At 38.5% G+C, this 19,661-nt stretch overlaps 1 protein-coding gene across 8 annotated transcripts in view; it reads left to right on the forward strand.

The window, feature by feature from the left end:
- Positions 1–10,864, forward strand: part of ago4 (argonaute 4, RISC catalytic component) — a 47,632-nt gene extending 36,768 nt beyond the window's left edge. For all 8 annotated transcript variants that reach the window (XM_004911572.4, XM_004911573.4, XM_012957367.3 and 5 more), the window contains exons 13-18: positions 356–515; positions 1,632–1,947; positions 2,351–2,485; positions 2,663–2,764; positions 3,466–3,665; positions 6,896–10,864. In XM_004911572.4, coding sequence (XP_004911629.1) covers positions 356–515; positions 1,632–1,947; positions 2,351–2,485; positions 2,663–2,764; positions 3,466–3,665; positions 6,896–7,004 — 1,022 coding nt within the window. In that variant the 3' untranslated portion in view covers positions 7,005–10,864. The remainder of the gene's footprint in view (positions 1–355; positions 516–1,631; positions 1,948–2,350; positions 2,486–2,662; positions 2,765–3,465; positions 3,666–6,895) is intronic.
- The last annotated feature ends 8,797 nt before the right edge of the window (positions 10,865–19,661 follow it).

Consider the following 19,661-nt stretch of genomic DNA (forward strand, 5'->3'; position numbering starts at 1 on the left):
CATTTGAAGCAGCGTAGGTGGTTTTTCACGGTGAGGGCAGTGAGGCTGTGGAATGCCCTTCCTAGTGATGTGGTAATGGCAGACTCTGTTAATGCCTTTAAGAGGGGCCTGGATGAGTTTTTGAACAAGCAGAATATCCAAGGCTATTGTGATACTAATATCTACAGTTAGTATTACTGGTTGTGTATATATATATAGTTTATGTATGTGAGTGTATATATTGGTTAGTATAGGTTGTGTGCTGGGTTTACTCGGATGGGTTGAACTTGATGGACAATGGTCTTTTTTCAACCCTATGTAACTATGTAAAAAAACTACTAGGTTTTGATATAATAATTTTTTTTTTTTTTTACAGCGGAGGTGAAACGAGTAGGGGACACACTACTTGGTATGGCCACTCAGTGTGTTCAGGTGAAAAATGTAGTCAAGACTTCTCCTCAGACACTATCAAACCTCTGCCTGAAAATCAATGCCAAGCTGGGGGGAATTAACAACGTGTTGGTTCCTCACCAAAGGTAAAAATATCTGTTCCTTAAGTAGCCTGCAATATAGGTCTAAACTGTGTCTAAGCTGCATTATGCATTGACATTATAACACACAGACAACTGGCCTAGTCAGCTGAGATTGAAAGTCTCCTAATTCACTAAACTTCTGCCTGCTAGGGATAGGAAATAATGTTCCCACTTACATAATTTCCTCTTAAACAGAATTATCATGTATAGTAATGGACAAAAATGTTTAACAGAAAGCTTATGCTCCATAGCTGCAGATTGGGGAGTATGTTTCTCCTTTTTATATATTTTATTCTGTTTTAAATTTTGTTTTTTACTTTAATACCAGGCAGTATATTAAAGCTTGTCCCTCTGCCTCAAGGTGCATGGGTGTTTGTGATGACCATGGTTCTCTTTAGAGGGAACCATACAGTAATATAATGGAAAATAGTCCATACTTTTAAATAGGGCATTTTCTACCATAGTCAGGGGCACACTGTAATATTAACGCATAGCTTTCAGCCAATGGAAGTGACGAGGCAAAACTGTCCATTTGCTTCACACCCAAAACAGATAACGTTTTAACAAGCATATGGGTGCAGCAAATGCAGAAAAGCATCTGAATGGCAAAGCTCTTTGCAAAGGGAACTTTTCCTCTCTTCCTGACCACAGGTCGATCAATGATATGAGGCTTCTGTTTCAGAAGTGCTCGGGGTAATTTTTAAAAATAAACTTTGTTTTCAAACCAGTTAAATAATCCTATTGGGTTTAATTAATGTTTTATAAAGACCCCTTATCTGGAACACTGTTGGTCCCGAGCATTCCTGATAACGGGTCCTATTCCTGTACAGTGATCTATTGTATGCTTCATTATTTTTTTTTAATAAATATTGGCATTTAGGTGTGAAGGAAAGAATTCATTTAAAACCAACACAATACCTATACAAGTAATACCTTTTCTTTTAAACGTCATCTGAAATTATTTTGGGGCAGCGGTCTTACTAATGTGGTCTAATATTTGGCCAACTGGAACTTTTTACCAACTTTTTTTAATTTGTTTACATAGCATTAACAAGTGTATTTTCTTGCGTTATTTAAATTTGATATTTACTTGTTAAATGTAAATTATTTTTACTGCAGACCTTCAGTGTTTCAACAGCCTGTTATATTTCTGGGAGCAGATGTAACACACCCCCCTGCTGGGGATGGCAAGAAACCTTCCATTGCAGCTGTAGTGGGCAGCATGGATGGGCATCCCAGCCGCTACTGTGCCACTGTGCGTGTTCAGACCTCGCGCCAAGAGACAACCCAAGAGCTGCTGTACAGCCAGGAAGTTATTCAAGACCTTAGCAACATGGTTCGGGAACTGCTTATTCAGTTCTACAAGTCAACTCGGTTCAAACCCACTAGAATTATCTATTATAGAGGAGGTGTTTCTGAAGGTCAAATGAAACAGGTGAGTGAGTACAGATGTTTGCAGCTTACACTCATGCTATTTATATTTTATATAAACGGGTATATTGGTGAATGCGACACAGTCCTGCCTTTGACTTTTAAGGGAAAATTTCGACATTAGCTTATTTGGTTGGTCTTATGTAGAAACAGTGCATGCACACTATCTTATTTTTTTTACATATGTACTGGACTTGTCATATTAAAAAGGAATTAAAAAGTTATTTCCATTTTTATGCTCATGGTGTAGTGCAGCTTCTCCTTGGATTGTGGTTCTCCCTCTGCTTTCCACAGTGCAATACACAGATTCTCTGCAAAGCAGGGCGACATCAAGTCCTAGATGTAACATTCCAATCAAAAATGCTTCTCATAAATGAAAAACTTCTACTTTTACCTATCCTATTCAGGTGGCATGGCCTGAGCTTATGGCTATTCGAAAGGCCTGCATCAGCTTGGAAGAAGATTACAGGCCTGGAATAACATACATTGTTGTACAAAAAAGGCATCATACAAGGCTTTTTTGCGCTGACAAAACAGAAAGGGTACGTCACTCTTAATGCTAAATAATGTATTTCTGAAATTTTGTTTTTGTTTTTTTTTCCCAAAAATACTGTTTCTGTTCTTATTCTCTTCCAAAAACACTTGCTGCATGCTGGTGGTTAAACATCTGCAGGATTTTTGTATTTTCTTTTCTAATGCAAACTATATATTTCTCATAGGTTGGAAAGAGTGGCAATGTGCCAGCAGGAACTACTGTTGACAGCACAATAACACATCCATCAGAGTTTGATTTCTATCTCTGTAGTCATGCTGGGATTCAGGTACTGCAAATGCATGTTGTTTAGCTACCATACTATCTGTCTTGGCTAAAGTTCTTTTTATAGAGCCATAGAGGTAAAAATGTCCCAAATATTCTTTGTCACAAATTTCCCATTTAACATCAGCATGAAATGCCATAAACCATATGCAGCACATTTTCCCATTCTGCAGGTTGGGAAATGAATTCTGACTACCCCTATTCTTTCTGAAAGCAGGGACCCAAAGCGCTGTGTGTGTGCCATGAGCTTAATCTGTCTCTTGTGTTGAGTAATTGTGGTACAAAAATATTGGATGATATAAAGTTCCAGTTTTATGAGATATAACTTTGTTGTATTTCACAACTCTTACTGATTTTAAACTTGAACAAACAATAGAAACACGTGTACCGGAGCTTAAAATTAAAGGCTAATTAAAAGTTTCTCCTCCGGGGAAGAAGCACCCAAAGCCATACCTGCCACCCCTCATTGACTTTAATGGAAGCCATGTGACACCTCTTGTACAGGATGGTTTTTGGCCTGAATATGCACATTTGTATGAACATCACTGTGTGGCATTTTCCCTATAGTAAAATGGGCTTTATAGTGGCTCTGGTGTATAACACAAAAATGTTGTCTGGGTATCTGAACAGATTGGTCATAACTTTGAAATGGTACAGCTGCTTAAAATTGATTAATCTTGTGTACTTAATACTCTCTACCTCTAGGGAACAAGTCGTCCATCTCATTACCAGGTTCTCTGGGATGATAACTGCTTCACTGCTGATGAACTCCAACTGCTTACCTACCAGCTGTGTCACACATATGTGCGTTGCACACGATCTGTTTCGATCCCTGCCCCTGCCTACTATGCTCGACTCGTTGCATTTAGAGCAAGGTATCATCTTGTGGATAAGGATCACGACAGGTAAGACTCTAGTTTCAATTGGAATTGAATATGTACTTATGTACAGCAGGGAAAATAAGTATTGAACATGTCAACATTTTTCTCAGTAAATCTATTTCTAATGGGGCTATTGACATAAATTTACACCATATGTCTTTAACAACCCAAGTAATCCACACATACAAATAAACAAGTCTTTAGATTAAGTTATGTGTAATAATAAAGTTGAATGACCCAGGGAATAAGTATTGAACACATGAAGGAGGTCCAAGAAACCTGCTTAAATCTGTCAGTATTTAGAAAGCAATCCTGCCCCCTATCAGTGCAAATTTATATCAGCTGGTTTAGTCCTAATTGATGGCCTGTAAAAATATCTCATTACCAAGTTATCACTCAAGGAGCATGCCATGATAGGTAAAAGCAAAGAGCTCTCTCGAGACTTTTGCAACCTTATTGTTGAAAAACATACTGATGGCATTGGTTACAGGTGTATTTCTAAGCTTCTGATTGTTCCAGTGAGCACCATTGGAGCCATAATCCAGAAGTGGAAAGAACAGCAATTCATTCCAAATCATCCACGACCAGGTGCTCCGCTCAGTATTTCTGACAGGAGTCAAAAAAAATAATCAGAAGAGTTGTCTAAGAGGCAAGGATCACTCAAGGAGCACTTCAGGAAGACCTTGAATTAGCAGGTACAGTTGTTTCAAAGAAAACAATAAGTAATGCACTCAACCAGTTATGAGTGCTCACCGTGTAAGAATCTATTGCTGAAGAAAAAGCATGTTGAAGCTCGTTTAAGGTTTGCTGCACAACATTTGGACAAGCCAATGAAATTCTGGGAAAATATATAGTCTGGTCAGATGAGACCAAAATTGAACCCTTTGGATGTCATTGCAGACACCATGTTTGGCGGAGAAAACCATACCAACAGTGAAGTTGGAGGTAGCAACATCATGGTATGGGGTTGTTTTCTTAGCATATGGTACTGGCAGACTTCATATAATTGAAGGAAGATGAATGGAGAAATGTACAGAGACATTCTTGAAGAATCTGCTGCCATCTACCAGGATGCCGAAGATGAAACAAGGGTGGACATTTTAGCAAGACAATGATCCCAAACACACAGCCAAGGAATCTCTCAATTGGTTTCAGAGAAAGAAAATAATGCTGCTTGAATGGCCCAGTCAATCACCAACTTGAATCCAATTGAAAATCTATGGAAAGAACTAAAGATCAGAGTTCTTAGAAGAGGCTCCCAGAATATTCAAGATTTCAAAGCCATTTGTGTGAAAGTATGGGCAAAAATCACACCTAAGCAATGCATGTAAGATTTTAGTAAGCGTGTTCTGTATTTATTCCCTGTGTTATTCCACTTTATGGATTTATTAGTTTTGATTTCTTTGTATGTGTGGATTGCTTAGGTTGTTACAGACACCTGGTAAATTTTGTGTTGATAGCCCCATTAGAAAATTACTGAGAAATTTACTGAGAAAAACATTGACCTATACTTATTTTACCTGCTGTACATACAGTCAGAAAACAACCGTAGTGTTTAAACAATAAAGTAATTTAATCAATTATATGTTACTATAACAAAAATGTCTTATTGGTAATGGTTTGTAACGTTGATTTAGGAAATAATTGAATAATTATACTAGCTTACATATTGTAGCTTACATATTTGTGACATTCCTTGAATTTCTGTTTAATGGTAAATTCTGGTAATTCTTAGCGTAATAGACTTTAGACTAATTTAATTTTTTGCCACATTAACTTTATGGCAAGTTTTCCAGTTAATAGGGCAACTAAGATAGAGAGCCAGATAGCCGTTTAATTTCAAAGACTGAAAGCTATGGATAAAAAATATGTATGTGTATTTAAAAAATCGGCCATGCAGTATGATCACTTTTGTTAAAGCCCAGTAGTGCTAAATAGGTATTAGAAATCAGTACAGTAGGCAGAATGCATCAAATGGTTAAGAATTCACTCCGAAGGATGGGGTGATAGGCCTCTGAAGTAGCTCTCTTCTCCTTTCAATATGTATTGTATATTTCTCCCATATAGTTCTTTACATTTCCAGATATTGTGCCTGCCAATAATATTCTCTTAGGCTTTAGTTCTGCTTTTTTATATAAAAATATATGAACATATAGATTTCTCAGTGGCATCTGTGGAGTGTTGGCAACCATTGTATATATTCTAACAGTTAACTTTAAAGGGGACATATATTATATATAAACAATATTGTGCCATTGAATTGTACTCATCTAAATGTGCTAGTGCCACCCATCTGTTCCACTTCCTGCTGCCTCCTTTCCCAGGCTGTGCAGGGGGCAGGCAGCACTCGGCACACAGCGCTGTAGGGTAGGAACCAATCAGCAGCTAGGCTGACATGATAGGGAACTGAAGCCTGTCTTGTGTGACTGCAGGGATGTGATTGGCTATCCCTCTCCTACTGTGCTTCTGGCAGGGACTGTTAGGATATACTCACCCCTCATTTGTAACACAGAGGGGATATGAGAGGATCTATATTGAGCTCCAATAAAGGGGCCATATTTACAGATAGTATTCATTTTTAGACCAAAGAGAAACCAGCACCATATATTCATAATTGCCTGCAAGATTAAAGTTTTTTTTAGTTTATCCTATATCTCTCCTTTAACTCAAAGCTTGTACTCAGCAGGGCCAATGTATCCTTGTATCGGGGTATCATCTAATGTATTAAATTAGAACACTTTTTACAGAGGCCTTAACTCCTACCCAGAGGTTCTCTAAGGAAACACAAGAACGTAAAAAATAAAAATTTAAACTTCAGCATTAGAAAAAAATGGTTACAAATAAAGAAGTCATTATTGCTGGTGTCCTAAATCTGAAAACAATTAAACTAAAATCTTTAAAAGGTGAACAGTTGAAAGTAATTTACCTGAAATCAGTTGTCACAACTGCTGTGATCGTGTTTGGGTAGCTATGGTCTGTTTTTCTCGGCTCTTTCCCCTTCATGATACTGTATAATCTACTGCAACCTGTAAGGCACAATACTCAACATCTCTCACTTTTCTGGCTCTCAGTTTTGTAAAACCTGACACTCTTATACCCCCTGCTACTTTTAGAGTGTAAGCCCTACTGAGTTAAAGTCCTCTGTACCTCCTATTTCATTCTGTATACCATGGGCATGTTTTTATAAATACTTGTGAATAGTCTTACCTAATGTATGTGACATTGGGTGAATGTGTGTTTCTCTTTTCTTCCAGTGCTGAAGGAAGCCATGTATCTGGTCAGAGCAATGGTCGAGATCCTCAGGCTCTGGCCAAAGCTGTTCAGATTCACCACGACACACAGCACACAATGTACTTTGCCTGACAGCACAGTGAGAGCTGGCACAAACTCTCCTCATCCTTCTTTTCCAATCCCTGAAATCTGTTAAGCAGACTTCCCTGTAATGTTCAGGGCCAGTTCTGTCTCTTGGCTTCCCACCAGCACATTTTGGACTTTTTGCACTGAATCTCTTTATGATGGCATTTGAATGGAGGAAAGATGCAAACATTTTTATTTAGTTATGTAAAAAAACTTATGGATTGTCTTCTGATGCATTGGACTGAATATTTACCTCAAGCTCAAAAGATATCTGAACATTTTACTCCAAGCAACTCTTGTTGTGTTAATTATTTTTAATTTGCAAGCCAGCATTTCATCATCCTTGGTTGTAACAAAAATGTACATGCTTTTTTGTCTCAACATGCTGCTTTGCGACTGTACTTAAACGGAAAAGTGTAACTGAGTGGGGCCATAGACTTGCTAAATGAGGTTTAGTCCTTACTGTAAAATACCTTCTTAATGTTTTTACAGGTAATGCCGTCTGTCAGGTTTCTTAACCATTGCAAACTTGTACTTTTTAATGAGTGCAGGCTGCAAATCTATTGCACTATATTGCATATTAATTAAGGTAAGTTTTTATTTCTGTATAAAATGAATGTGTAATATTAAGATTTAATATAAGGGCCATGTGGCGAGCACTGCCATATAATTTTTCACATGCAGATTGCCATTACTCTTCCTTCCCCAGACACCTTTTGCTGCCCAAAACATGTTAGTATTTTGCCAGCACACACAGATGCCCGTGTTATTGCTGCTGCAGTTTGATAAAGTTTTTACTCTCGAAGGGATGGGGTGTGGGGTACCATTTTATGGCAATAACACATTTTTAGTATCATTTACTATCATTTCGGCATCCACATGGTTTCTGGGTGTTGTATGATGTAGACGTTGTCTCCTTTCATTACCAGTGAATTTGTGGGGAATCTGTTTTACAAAATTACCTTCTCACTCTTAAGGTTTTTCTCTGCTGGTTTTTTTTGAGCATGTTTTTTTTTCTGTCTATGTGATGTAGATTGTTACTTCCAGTATAGCCTATGACCTCTATTGTTGGCAGAGAATCCTTCATTGCCAGCAGGGCAGGCCCTGCATTTACAAAGAATTAAAGCTCCTTGACTGTTGGGAGAGATTTAGGCAGCTTTGGGCCCGCTGAGACTACACGATTTATACCAGCATTTTCTATTCGTGTTGGTTCTCTGGACCCAGACTAACAAAGTGCATGTTTGTATAATCTGCATGTACAACATTTTCTTATTATGCCTTTATTCAGTTTATTATTTTTATGAATGAAAACCAACCCATTTCTGTATACACATGCTCTTACCTGTCCTCCTTGATCCCTCCACTCTAAAAGGTTCTTGAGATAAACCTTTGCAGTGCTCAACTACCTGCAGGTTTTGTGATGTGGCAACTCCATTAACTTTAACAAGCCCTGTCTTTTGTTTCTCTGGTATACCTCAGTTGCATTTACTGCTTTTTTTCCTGCTCTAATTATCCATGTTCTTACAGCATGACAACAGGTTTGACCATTGATTTTCTTTTTCTTCTCTCCATATCTACACAGAATATACCTCACTGGGACAGTAGAAGTTGTGAATGGGAGGGTTATTGTGCTGCTTTGGGCTTTATTGCTGCTTGGTAACCCACTTTAGTGCCAGGAGGACCTCCTGAAGGTGCTAAGGTTGTAATCTTTTGTATGTAGTGTGTTTGCAGTTGCAGCTTGGTGAGAATCTCCATATGACCTTGATAGCTTTGCTGTGTTTACTGGTGATTATTTCTTCAGCAGTTCCATTTCCCCAGATTATAACTGGTGACACATAGGGCTGTTTTTATGGGTCATGCCATTTGTTGGCCCACTGTTTATTATATGTATATTGTGTAACTAGACCAAAACATTGATTGGCTCACATCAGAAGAGCAGTCCCATGCTATCTCTGATTTGCTGCATACATAGCCAGCCAGGATTTCTGTTTTCAGTGACTAACTCTCTAATCATTTCAGGTATGAGGTATGTTCTAAGTACTCATTCAGAGGTATTTTTTTAAAATAATTGCCCAATTTGGTTAAAATTATAATTGCCGGGCCTGATCTAGCTTAGGAGTAAGTTTATTACCAAAGGCAAGTTTCTTGGCTATCTTAGGAGATATCAGGCAGCTATGAGCTACAGTCCCAAGCAATTGAGGCTTCTTGGAAAGGTTTAGTTTAGATACCCTGTTAGGCTTAAAACTTAGCTCAATTGGGTTTAACTAGCAAGTTTGAGTATTTCATGTGACTGACAGACAATGACATCATCTAATGTAAAGTACAGGGCAAATCTAGTACTGAAACATCCAAAATGAACAATAATATGAATTTGTGGTCATTTCTGTATTAAAACTATAAAATGTTAATGCCAATGAAATTTAGAAGTCCACTGTAGGAAATGTTATGTAGTGAAAAAATGCAGACCTACGTAGCACCATTTATGCAATATGTGAAAAAAACAGAAGGCTATTGCTTTTCACTCCCATAGCATTAAGAGTTTTAAGCCCCTTTGGGTTGCGATCATCAACAGTGTTTTCTATTACGGCTTACACAATAAGCAACAAGATAACTGTGCCATGAGCTTCAGTATGCAGCCGACTTTATTGCCGTGTCGAGCTTTGGCCACTCGTGACTATTAAAGGGTCAGCTACACACTTGTATATAGATATAAAACTGAGCCAGGATACCTACAGCAGTGGAGATCTGTACAGTTTTGAAAGTATGATTATGTCTTTGTTAGGACCGCAATATCAGATGAGGTTTTTTTTGTTTTTTTTTCATTTTGTTTGATTTCTGGTTAAGGATAAAGGGACATGGGTGGGTGGGAAGGTAGCATTAAGTAGAAGTGGGGTATGTGTTTTGTAAACTTTTGAAACACTGCACAATTTGTGTTGCAGCAATACTATTGTGAACTTTTTTTTTTTGTTTTTTTTTTCTCTTTTCCCTAGTAAATAGCAGGGGGTGTGCTTGGATCAGTGTTTTGGGGAAAATTCGTACCTGTTTTAAGAGGTTTGAGTAGCTGTTGCATATTTTCAGTTTCTCTCTTATGAGACTTTTTAAAGGGAATCTGTTATGAATGTTCAGGAATTTGTAAAATAATTTGGTGACATTTTTCAACTTTTACTAAATTGTACACCCTAATCGGTGTTTCTCAAATATGTATTTTCCGTTCTTACTGGCAATTAAATTTTTTTTTTACTGGTTCTCAAAAGAATTCTAAGTCCCAATGAGAACTCTAGACTTGTCCAGTTACAGCCTTTCTATACACAGTCAACCCATTACTTGTTTGTAAGTGTAAAAGAAAAATTTATGCTTTAAAATTGCCCGTTATTGAAACTTTGTATACCATACGGGGAAATGAGGGGTGTTGGTCATTTTGCACCAAAGTAAAGAAATTACAGATTTTAGATGTTAATACTGCAGTCTGAAAATGCATAGTTGTTTTTTCAAGTTAACTGGCATCCTAATTACAAGACTATATTGAAAAAAGCATTTCATATTTAGAGTGATGGATCTGAAGATTTAAAGGCTATATCCAGGTAGATACCAGACTGCTGACTGGTAGGACAGTCTGTGTGTTCTTATGATTGGCCCTTCATTAAGCGGTAGTAATTCAGAATCTGTGTTTAAACTTTGCTTCAGATAAGTGAATCAAGGTCAAGTGAGAGTTGTAGGCCTCTAACCATGCTTGTAAGAGCACTTGGTGTATTAAACCCGCACTTTGGCATAGCCTATGAATACAACAGCCTGCCTAGTATGAAGGGGTTTATTTGCAGAGTATTCTCAAGGTAAGTTTGGTCTGTGTAGATAGTTGTAGCATAAGATTTTAACTCAACACTTGCGCTAATGACAATCTTACAAATATCATTGTCACAGGATTAAGTTTTTTTTTTTTTTATTGTCTTAATCTTACTTGTATCTGATTCTCATCAATGTTAATCTTTTGTTATCAAGGAACATGCTTTCAATATCTTTCAGTAAGGCCGTGACACACGGGGAGATTATTGGCGCCGCGACAAATCTCCCCGCAATGCCATCCCACCGGCTAGAATGTAAATTGCAGATGGGATGGTAGACGCGGAGCCGTGATTTGCCGAAGTTTCCTCTCAAGGCTACTTCGGCAAATCGCAGCGCCGTGTATGCCATCCAACTGGCGATTTACGTTCTAGCCGGTGGGATGGCATTGCGGGGAGATTAGTCGCCCACGACAACGGAGATTTGTTGCAGCACGACTAATCTCCCCGTGTGTCACGGCCCTAAAACTGTTCTAAATGAGATTTGCAGATGCAAGACTTTGCAGTGGATCACTAAATACTTCAGTCTGTATTCTTTTTCCTCTCCTACCATTATACCTAGGAACCACTTGCTCTTACATAAACAATGGTAGAGTGTATGTTAAAATGTTGTATACATTCTGCTTTACAGGTCCCAAGGTACTGGTTTTCATTTCTAAATTGAGAAGCACTTTGTCCTTTTTTTTTTTTTTTTCCCCAGTCATAGACTTCTCTTTCCTTGCCAAGCATATATATTCTGTGTTGTTGGCAAGGGTGTTAGGACGCCAACCATGTATAATGTTTCCCCATTCCAGTCAATATTCTGGGAAAAGCATGTTGCTTGCAGCTGCTTGTTCCCAGAGCAGTGCAAAATGACTGACAGGAAAGGGTTAATGAAATCACAACTCTTCAAAGATGGCATTTAATATAAGTGACTGACTGGTCTGCCCACACCTATTTCTGTCTAATTTTGCTCACCCATTTTATTTGGAACTACTATCCAAAATACTAGGATATTTTGCATATATGTTGGATATATACTTTTTACTATAGGATCAATTACATTTTAAACATTAGTGTCCCTTTTTGAGGGCTAATTTCCTTTCACTGACTCTAGATTTGTTAGCAATTAAGTAGCGATATACAGGCTTGCTTGAAAAGGGACACCACCTGCTTTCTTTGAGGGCATTTTAAAAATTTCAAGCTTATTTTGGCTGATTTTATGATCTGTGTGACACTTGACAAGTTTACTGGTATCACTTTTTTTAATTCCCCTAGCAAATAGGTATAAAATACCACGTTTCCTTCTTTCTATAGTATTTCTATGTCTAGAAGTGGGGATTCCTTGTATAAACTTTGCATTTATTGAACTTTTGATGTACATTTCTTTTGGTTTCTATATTGTCGCTAGACTTGTAATGTTTAAATCGTGTTTTATGAAATTTTCAGTGGATGTATGTCTATAGCAATACGAGGTAATATTTTTTTTTTTTAAAGCTATTTAAGGATGGTTTAGCAGCCCCTATTGCTAGACTTGAGATGCTGGCTGTGTAATTTTTTTAACTTCGCAGGGATATCATTTTTGTTTTATGTGTCTAAAGTAAAATATATAAAGGCGGTATGCCAAATAAATTTTGTCTTGCTCTTCTTTTTTTTTTTTTGTCTGTGTGTCTGAAATTAAGGGAAAAAAAATTCTAACTGTACACTTGATATATCTAGATCAGTGCTGTCCAACTTCTGCGGTGCCGAGGGCTGGAATTTCTCTAGCATATATGGTGGAGGGCCGCTAATGGAAGCCAGTTTTGACCACTCCCCTTTTTTGTATGACACCCACTTCAAACCACACCCATTTTATCACAATGGTAGTAGTGCAGCAAAAACCCAAATGCTTGGTTCTCACTGTGGGGATATCAACAGTTATTCATATATGAAAGAATTATATTATGTCATATTAAGACACACCCTTAAATCCATATGCCGCCTCCTCCTCCCCTGTGGGTAGCACAGCAAACCCCAGCAACATAATTACACACCTTAGGGACCATTTAATGGCTGTTTCCAACTACTAACAAACTCCCAGCACAAACCCCTGCCAGGTTCACCTCTCACAGGCAGCATAGGGCAGGCAGAGTATGGCACACAGGCAGCACTCTGCCTCCCTTATGCTGCCTGTGTGTGCCATACTCTGCCTGCCCGATGCTGCCTGTGTGTGCCATACCCTGCCTGCCCGATGCTGCCTGTGTGTGCCATACTCTGCCTGCCCGATGCTGCCTGTGTGTGCCATACTCTGCCTGCCCGATGCTGCCTGTGTGTGCCATACTCTGCCTGCATTAGCTGCCTATGTGTGCCATACTCTGCCTACCCTATGCTGCCTGTGTGTTCCATACCCTCCCTGCCCTATGCTGTCTGTGTGTGACATATACACAGGCAGCATAGTCCAGGCACTACATACAATAGGTGTGAACAATGTGGGTGATTACAGCCTGAGCCTGAGGTGTGAACAATGCAGAAACTAAAAGGTGTGAAAAACACAGGGGATTACGTGTTTAAACAATACAGGGGGGGTTTACAGCCTGAATCTGAGGTGAGAACCATGCAGGGGGCCAATTAATCTCAGTACTGATACCATTTAAAGCTTACACAAAGGTAAGCCATCAAAGCAGCCAGACAGGTGGGGGGCCGCCAGTTGGACAGCACTGATCTAGATGAAGAATAGTGTGGCAGAGCTAGTAGGTGCCATTTTCTGTATCTTGTTTTCAGCTCAGTTTAGCAACTAGGATTTTGCTGGCACGTATGCAGTTAAAGAATGCTCTGGGATTATCTGCACATGCACCAGCTAGTACCTTGTCACCAAACTGATCCGAAGATACAGAAGATGGTGCCTGGTAGCTCCATGGCACTATTCTGCATCTATGGGTCAGCTTTACAAACAGACACTTTTTCTCTGTGGAGAGGGAGCAGGGAGGGGGCACAAAGAAGGGCAGCAGATGGGGACTTTTGTCAGGGAGGGGTTTATTTCTCCTTCAACTCCGCCTTGTGGTTTAAGGTACAGTATATACCCCCTTTATAATATGGGCTAAATGAATTGGGCTTGTGTTAAACATGCTTTTTTCCTATTGCTTTAAGAAAAAATCAATTTTTCTTTCTGGCACTAAACATGAATATGAAGCCAGATTTGATTAAGTACTTCTTGTCCCTTCCTAATCCTGCAAAACAAGAGGAGTTGATAAATGTATTGCCAGTTCACTGTGAATCCCCTCATAATGCACTGCTTAGGAATAGGATAATATATTTTTTATATTAAAACAGTAGGCAGAATGCAATCTCAACAAAAATTCAAATTTTAATTTTTTTTAAAAAGGGGTTTTATTTATTTTTAGGTTCTACCGGAGAAAAGTGCTATATAAATGATTGACAGTAAAAGGGAATCTAATTAGCACCAAACAGAGTAGTTTAGGTTTCCATGTTTGCCCCTTTTTAGCTTACTTTTTTGTGATTATAACAGACAGTTATGTTCAACAAAAGCCAATCCATATACTATAACAAATTAAGAGGAAGGAAAAGACAACCCTTCCACGGTCTGTGTAATAAAATTGTGATTCTTTTTTAAGAAAAATAAAGTGGCAAGTGCTGTAAATGAAGTTATCAATAGTACAGAAGAGGAAAACTTAAATTATTCAGATATCAAAGGCCCAAATACCTAACAGGGATGTAGTTGAACTACAACAAGATACAAACACCCTATTAAAGTCTATTCAATTCACTTCTCCAAAAATAATGCACTTGTGCGAATTTAACAATTCTACTAATTGCATGCTCCCAAATAATTCAAGTGACATGTGGTAAAGTTAGTTTTACAATCACTAGTGGTATTTTAACCAAATCAATTGTCAAAGTCACTTGTGTGAGATGAATCACATGCCTGTACAAAACTTGAATTAATCCTAAAAGTTCAATTGGAAAACTAATAAGCACATGTAAAAGGAAATGAATAGAAGGGTGGGAATATCCCAGAGAAAACTATCTTAATTATTGCTAACTAATCACTAGGGATATCACCAAGCTGGAGAAGTCAGGACACCCAGGGCTGTGGTCTCAAATGTACCCTCAGTATATCTCAATTGTTGAGGCTAAAATTGTATTTATTTGTTTTTTTGTAATATTGGTGTGTAGGTGGCCATCTCTGCATTGTGCCTGAGTCTGAGCTTTCAGAAAGAGCCAGCGCTACACATTAGAACTGCTTTCAGGTAACCTATTGTTTCTCTTACTCCCATGTAACTGAAGGAGTCCCAAGCTGGACTTGGATTTCTTACTACTGAGTGCTATTCTGATATCTACCACTTTTAGCAATACAGGTGTCAGGGAGCTGCTATCTTGCTACCGTCTCATTGTTCTGCTGATCTGCTGCTCGGGAGCAAAGGGCAGGGTGATATCACTCCAACTTGCAGTGCAGCAATAAAGTGTGACTGAAGTTTATCAGAGCAAGTGTCACATGGCTGTGGCACCCTGGGAAATGAAGAATATGGCTAGCCCCATGTGAACTTTTAAAATTAAATATAAAAAAAAAAATCTGTTTACTCTTTTAAATACATTTCAATGCAGAATTTTGCTGGAGAAGCTCTATTAACTGGTGCATTAAAAAGAATTAAAAAAAAATTCCCATGACCGTATTCCTTTCAGCAGTTCCTAGCAAGCACATCCCATGCCTCTCCATCCTCCACATCACATAGCCATCTCATTTTCAGTTATTGATTCATCTTCCCCCTTTGCCTTAATGCCCCGGGACTTGGTTCTGCTGAAAGTAAGGAAATATATGTATTTTCTCCTTACCTTGCAGAGGTGGAAATAAACCTTCAAGTATTGCATAAAAGAATTTGACAACATTTATTGTTGGAAAGAAAATAACTTCATATGAACAAAATAAATATGCTGATTAGATGGAAAAAGTAACACATATACAAATAGGTGCATGCACGCGCGCGCGCCAGTGGGGTTACTTGACTGGTAATAACATAGAACTTCAATAAATGCACAGATAATAGATAAATTAATGTATTAATAGATAGTTGGATATATTGGCACTCTATATTTCTGATAAATTACATGATTTCAAATGGCTAATATAAAAAATTAAGATTGGACGAGTTTGTGTCCTTACTAGCTTCACCCCAACACACATGGGTATAAATGATGACATAAGATGACTGTTTAGAAAAAAATATCCCCTATGAGATTTGTATTTTCCAGCTGAATGTTGGGGAATGTGTGGGTGAAAATTTGCCCAATCTTTATAAATGAGCCCCAGTATCTGTTTGAGGGAATGGGTGTCTTAGTGAGGCCTCACACATAATTCCCAAAGTGACAATCAGCAGATTTTAGGGACTCAAATGGGTAGGTATCTTAGTTTGGAACACCTTTTGAGGAATTTGGCACACCTGTGGTATAATACTTTTTGTGAGCTCAGTATATGTTGTATTATTGTGCCACAAAGATTTGGTGTTCAAAGGAATTACCTTCCTGTTCAATAAATCAACTGTTCCTGTTAACCATGGCTGCCCAAGGTTCTTTGTTAAAGTGTTGATAATTATAGTTCATAATTCAATGGAGCATTAAAATTCAATATTTGCATTATTTTTTTCCTAATTTCATATAATATCAGCCGCAGTGGATATCTTGTAACCTTTTTCATTTGTGTGGCTGATTTAGGTAGAAAGCTGACCAATCCCACTGCTGTAATGTTCAAGGTATTGCATCTTTAGAAAGACGGTTGTGTTCTGTATGAATTCTTCCCAATAGTGGCACCAACATTGTATGCAGACTGTGAGGAGAGAAGAGCAAGGAGATCAATTCCTCTGCTGTGTCTTGTTTAATATCTGTTATTTGTCAAGAAGACATGTTATTTAGGAAGCCAGATGCTGCCAAGGGCCCTCTGCATGTAAAGTATTTTCTGTTGAATAGTAACAGAGCTGTTGTGGGCTTCCTTGTTCCTCTTAAAAAACACATTTACATCCAGTATGAAGTAGATATTTTGCACTAATAATCATGGAGAGTGCTTGATAGTTAACAGTATGCTAGTATTACAGTATATTGCCAAACCAGGAGCGCTTTAAAAATGTTTTGAGTTTGAAAAATGTTAAAAACTGATAAGGCAGAAAGTGGTGTTTTTGTTCACAATAGCTTCAGCTCTAGTAAAAGGTTTAACAAGTAATTTATTCTATTATAGTACAGTTATTTCCATGATTTTAAAGTAGATACTGCACTAGCAACAAGAGCAATTTGAGTTGCATTCAGAGAACAGGAGAATGCCCAGGGGCACTTGAGAATGATATCAGTCTTCTACAAATATAATTTCCAAGTCTATTATCCCACTTTCAACAACATTGGTGGAAGGGAAAACATAATACAGCTGTTTTTCTACCTTCAAATTTCTTGTACAAATATTTCTGAAAAAAAACTATTTGTTAAGAGGCACCATTTTGTAAAGAGGTTATTAGTAAAGTGGTCTTCACGAAGAAATAGACTGGCAGAGGGTGTGGCAGTTTCTTTGTTGTCTATAAATACATTTTGATGGCCAGATATCTGCCAATGTTAGTTCTTAGGCTGAACATGTCCTTCTTAGGTTAAGGCAATATTTATCTAAGGAGTTACATATTTTAGAAAAAGGATGGTTTACATGAAAAGGTTTTGGGGGGATCAAAGCAGTGGATAGAGGGTGATATATACATTCTTATGAGCTAAGAAGGGCAAAACAAAGTCACAGCAAAGGTCTCAAAATGCCAAAAAGTCTAAAAATCTGTACCCCAATGGTTAGATGGTAAAAACAAATCGCATATAATTCTCATAAAACCTCACCTCTGGGGCCCACCAAACATACCCGCATAAGGGCAATGTGACTATGTTGAATACAATGGTTTCTTACACAGGAAAGTGGGGGAAACATATAAAACAGAGGTCAAATGTCATTTTTGTATTCCAATAGACATTTGTCCCTTCCACTACTGCCAGTATAGATAACACACCCAGTGTTGGACTGGTCCCCAGCCCCTCGTGAGCCTGCTGGCCCAGACCCAATGCCAGCTGCCCTCCCCTGTTTGCATCTACTTATGCACGTTTGGGGGATGGGGGCCTTTGCAGGGGGCATGGGCAGTGGGGGGGCCCTGTGGTGGCAGCCCTGGTGGGCATGCACACCCCCAGTACGACCCTGACCACACCTTCTCCAGTTATGCTTCTTAGTTCAGCCTCCTAACAAGTAGTGATGAGTGCATCTTTCCAGTGTCACTTTGCATATAAATTTGTGAAACTGCTAAAAAAATTTGGGAAGTGGCAAAAAATTTATGAAACACAACCATGACTTTTTTGACACAACTGCAACTTATTTTACAGGACCGTAAGTTTTTTTGACACGTCAACGACTTATTTTTTACATGAAGGCAACGTTTTCCTCACCCAAATTCACCAGTGGCAAAATGTGGAATTTCGCTGTGAATACGTGCCTGGAGAAAACATTTGTTCATCACTAACTAGACCAGTAAATGCTGCTTACTGTTATGCTGGTATGCTAGAAACATTGCACACTTTGCACCTGTATCATGTTACCATCAACATGAAGCACACTAAAAAAATGCTTTAGCTTTTTAGCAGCTTTAAATGTGCCAGGAGGTGATGTCTGGCAATAGCTTGGTCCTCACCAAAGTGTTATTATTGTATCACTATAAGCAGGCCATGCAGAGCCTTGACATAGTAATTGACATAGTTGGCACAAATGCTGTTTCTGGAACAAGGCAGGGGAATGTTAGTTCTAATGTTGGATAATGTAAAAAAGGCACACTATTAGCTACAGGTCTAGAAACCAATTGCAATAAATCAGCAGGTAGCATTTATTGGTCAGCTGTTTGAAAACAGACAACTGACTGGTTGCTGAGGGTTTAAAGCACTGTAGCAAACATTTTGCCTTTCATCACATAACGCCTGTATGTCCCTTTACACGGAGTGGCAGGGCATGGGGACAAAGCACACTTGGCAAAAGTACAAACTGCATTTATTAGAGCATTTAATTATGCTTTTAAAAGAGGACCTTTCCTTATACTCTTTTATCTAAAGTCAGAGTGAAGCCTAAAGCATCCACCACCTTCCCCTGAACAACAAACATATCTGCCAAAAACAAAAGAAGGCACCATATTGTTTCCTTATGGAGGCAAATTTACTAGTTCCTTCTTAATTCATATTTAATAAGACAAACAAACATAAAAGCCACATATCCTGTTTTTATCACCCTCGTTTTTTTTTCTTGTGCATACGGGTATATCAGTTATACTTATCTCTCTTCTCAAACCCTGTTTTGTTTCTGTTCTACCTTCTTTATTCTTTGCTATTTCTTTACCCTCTTCCCCCCTTCTGCATGTTTTTCCCTTGCGGCTCTGTAAGGTTTTGGCAGGGGATGAAGTTCCCAGGTAAGCTTGATGTCACTGGCAAGAGCACACCTGGGAAAAGCCAAGGGAACATGCTCTCCCTGAGGCCAGACTCACTTTCCTGGCCTCCGATCTTTCAGTAACATTTTGACAAGTGCATGTGAAATGACTCTGCCCAGGGGCTGCTTTTTTAACATTTCTTTTTATTAATCGACTTGTCTATCTGAAAAGCATTTCATGTTTGCTCTGAATGACCCTTTCTCTTACCTTCTCTCGAAATTTTGTTCTCACACCTCAGGCAAGACTTAACCCTCCTGCCTCCTAGCTGCTCTACAACTTGCTCAGTTCCGCATTGCTCTTCTCTAAAGTGTGATCCTTCCTCTATCTTTATTTCTTTCCTTTCTTCTCTACACACTGTCATTCATTGACATTATCTTTTA

Source organism: Xenopus tropicalis, chromosome 2 (genome assembly GCF_000004195.4).
Source record: "Xenopus tropicalis strain Nigerian chromosome 2, UCB_Xtro_10.0, whole genome shotgun sequence".
NCBI lineage: Eukaryota > Metazoa > Chordata > Amphibia > Anura > Pipidae > Xenopus > Xenopus tropicalis.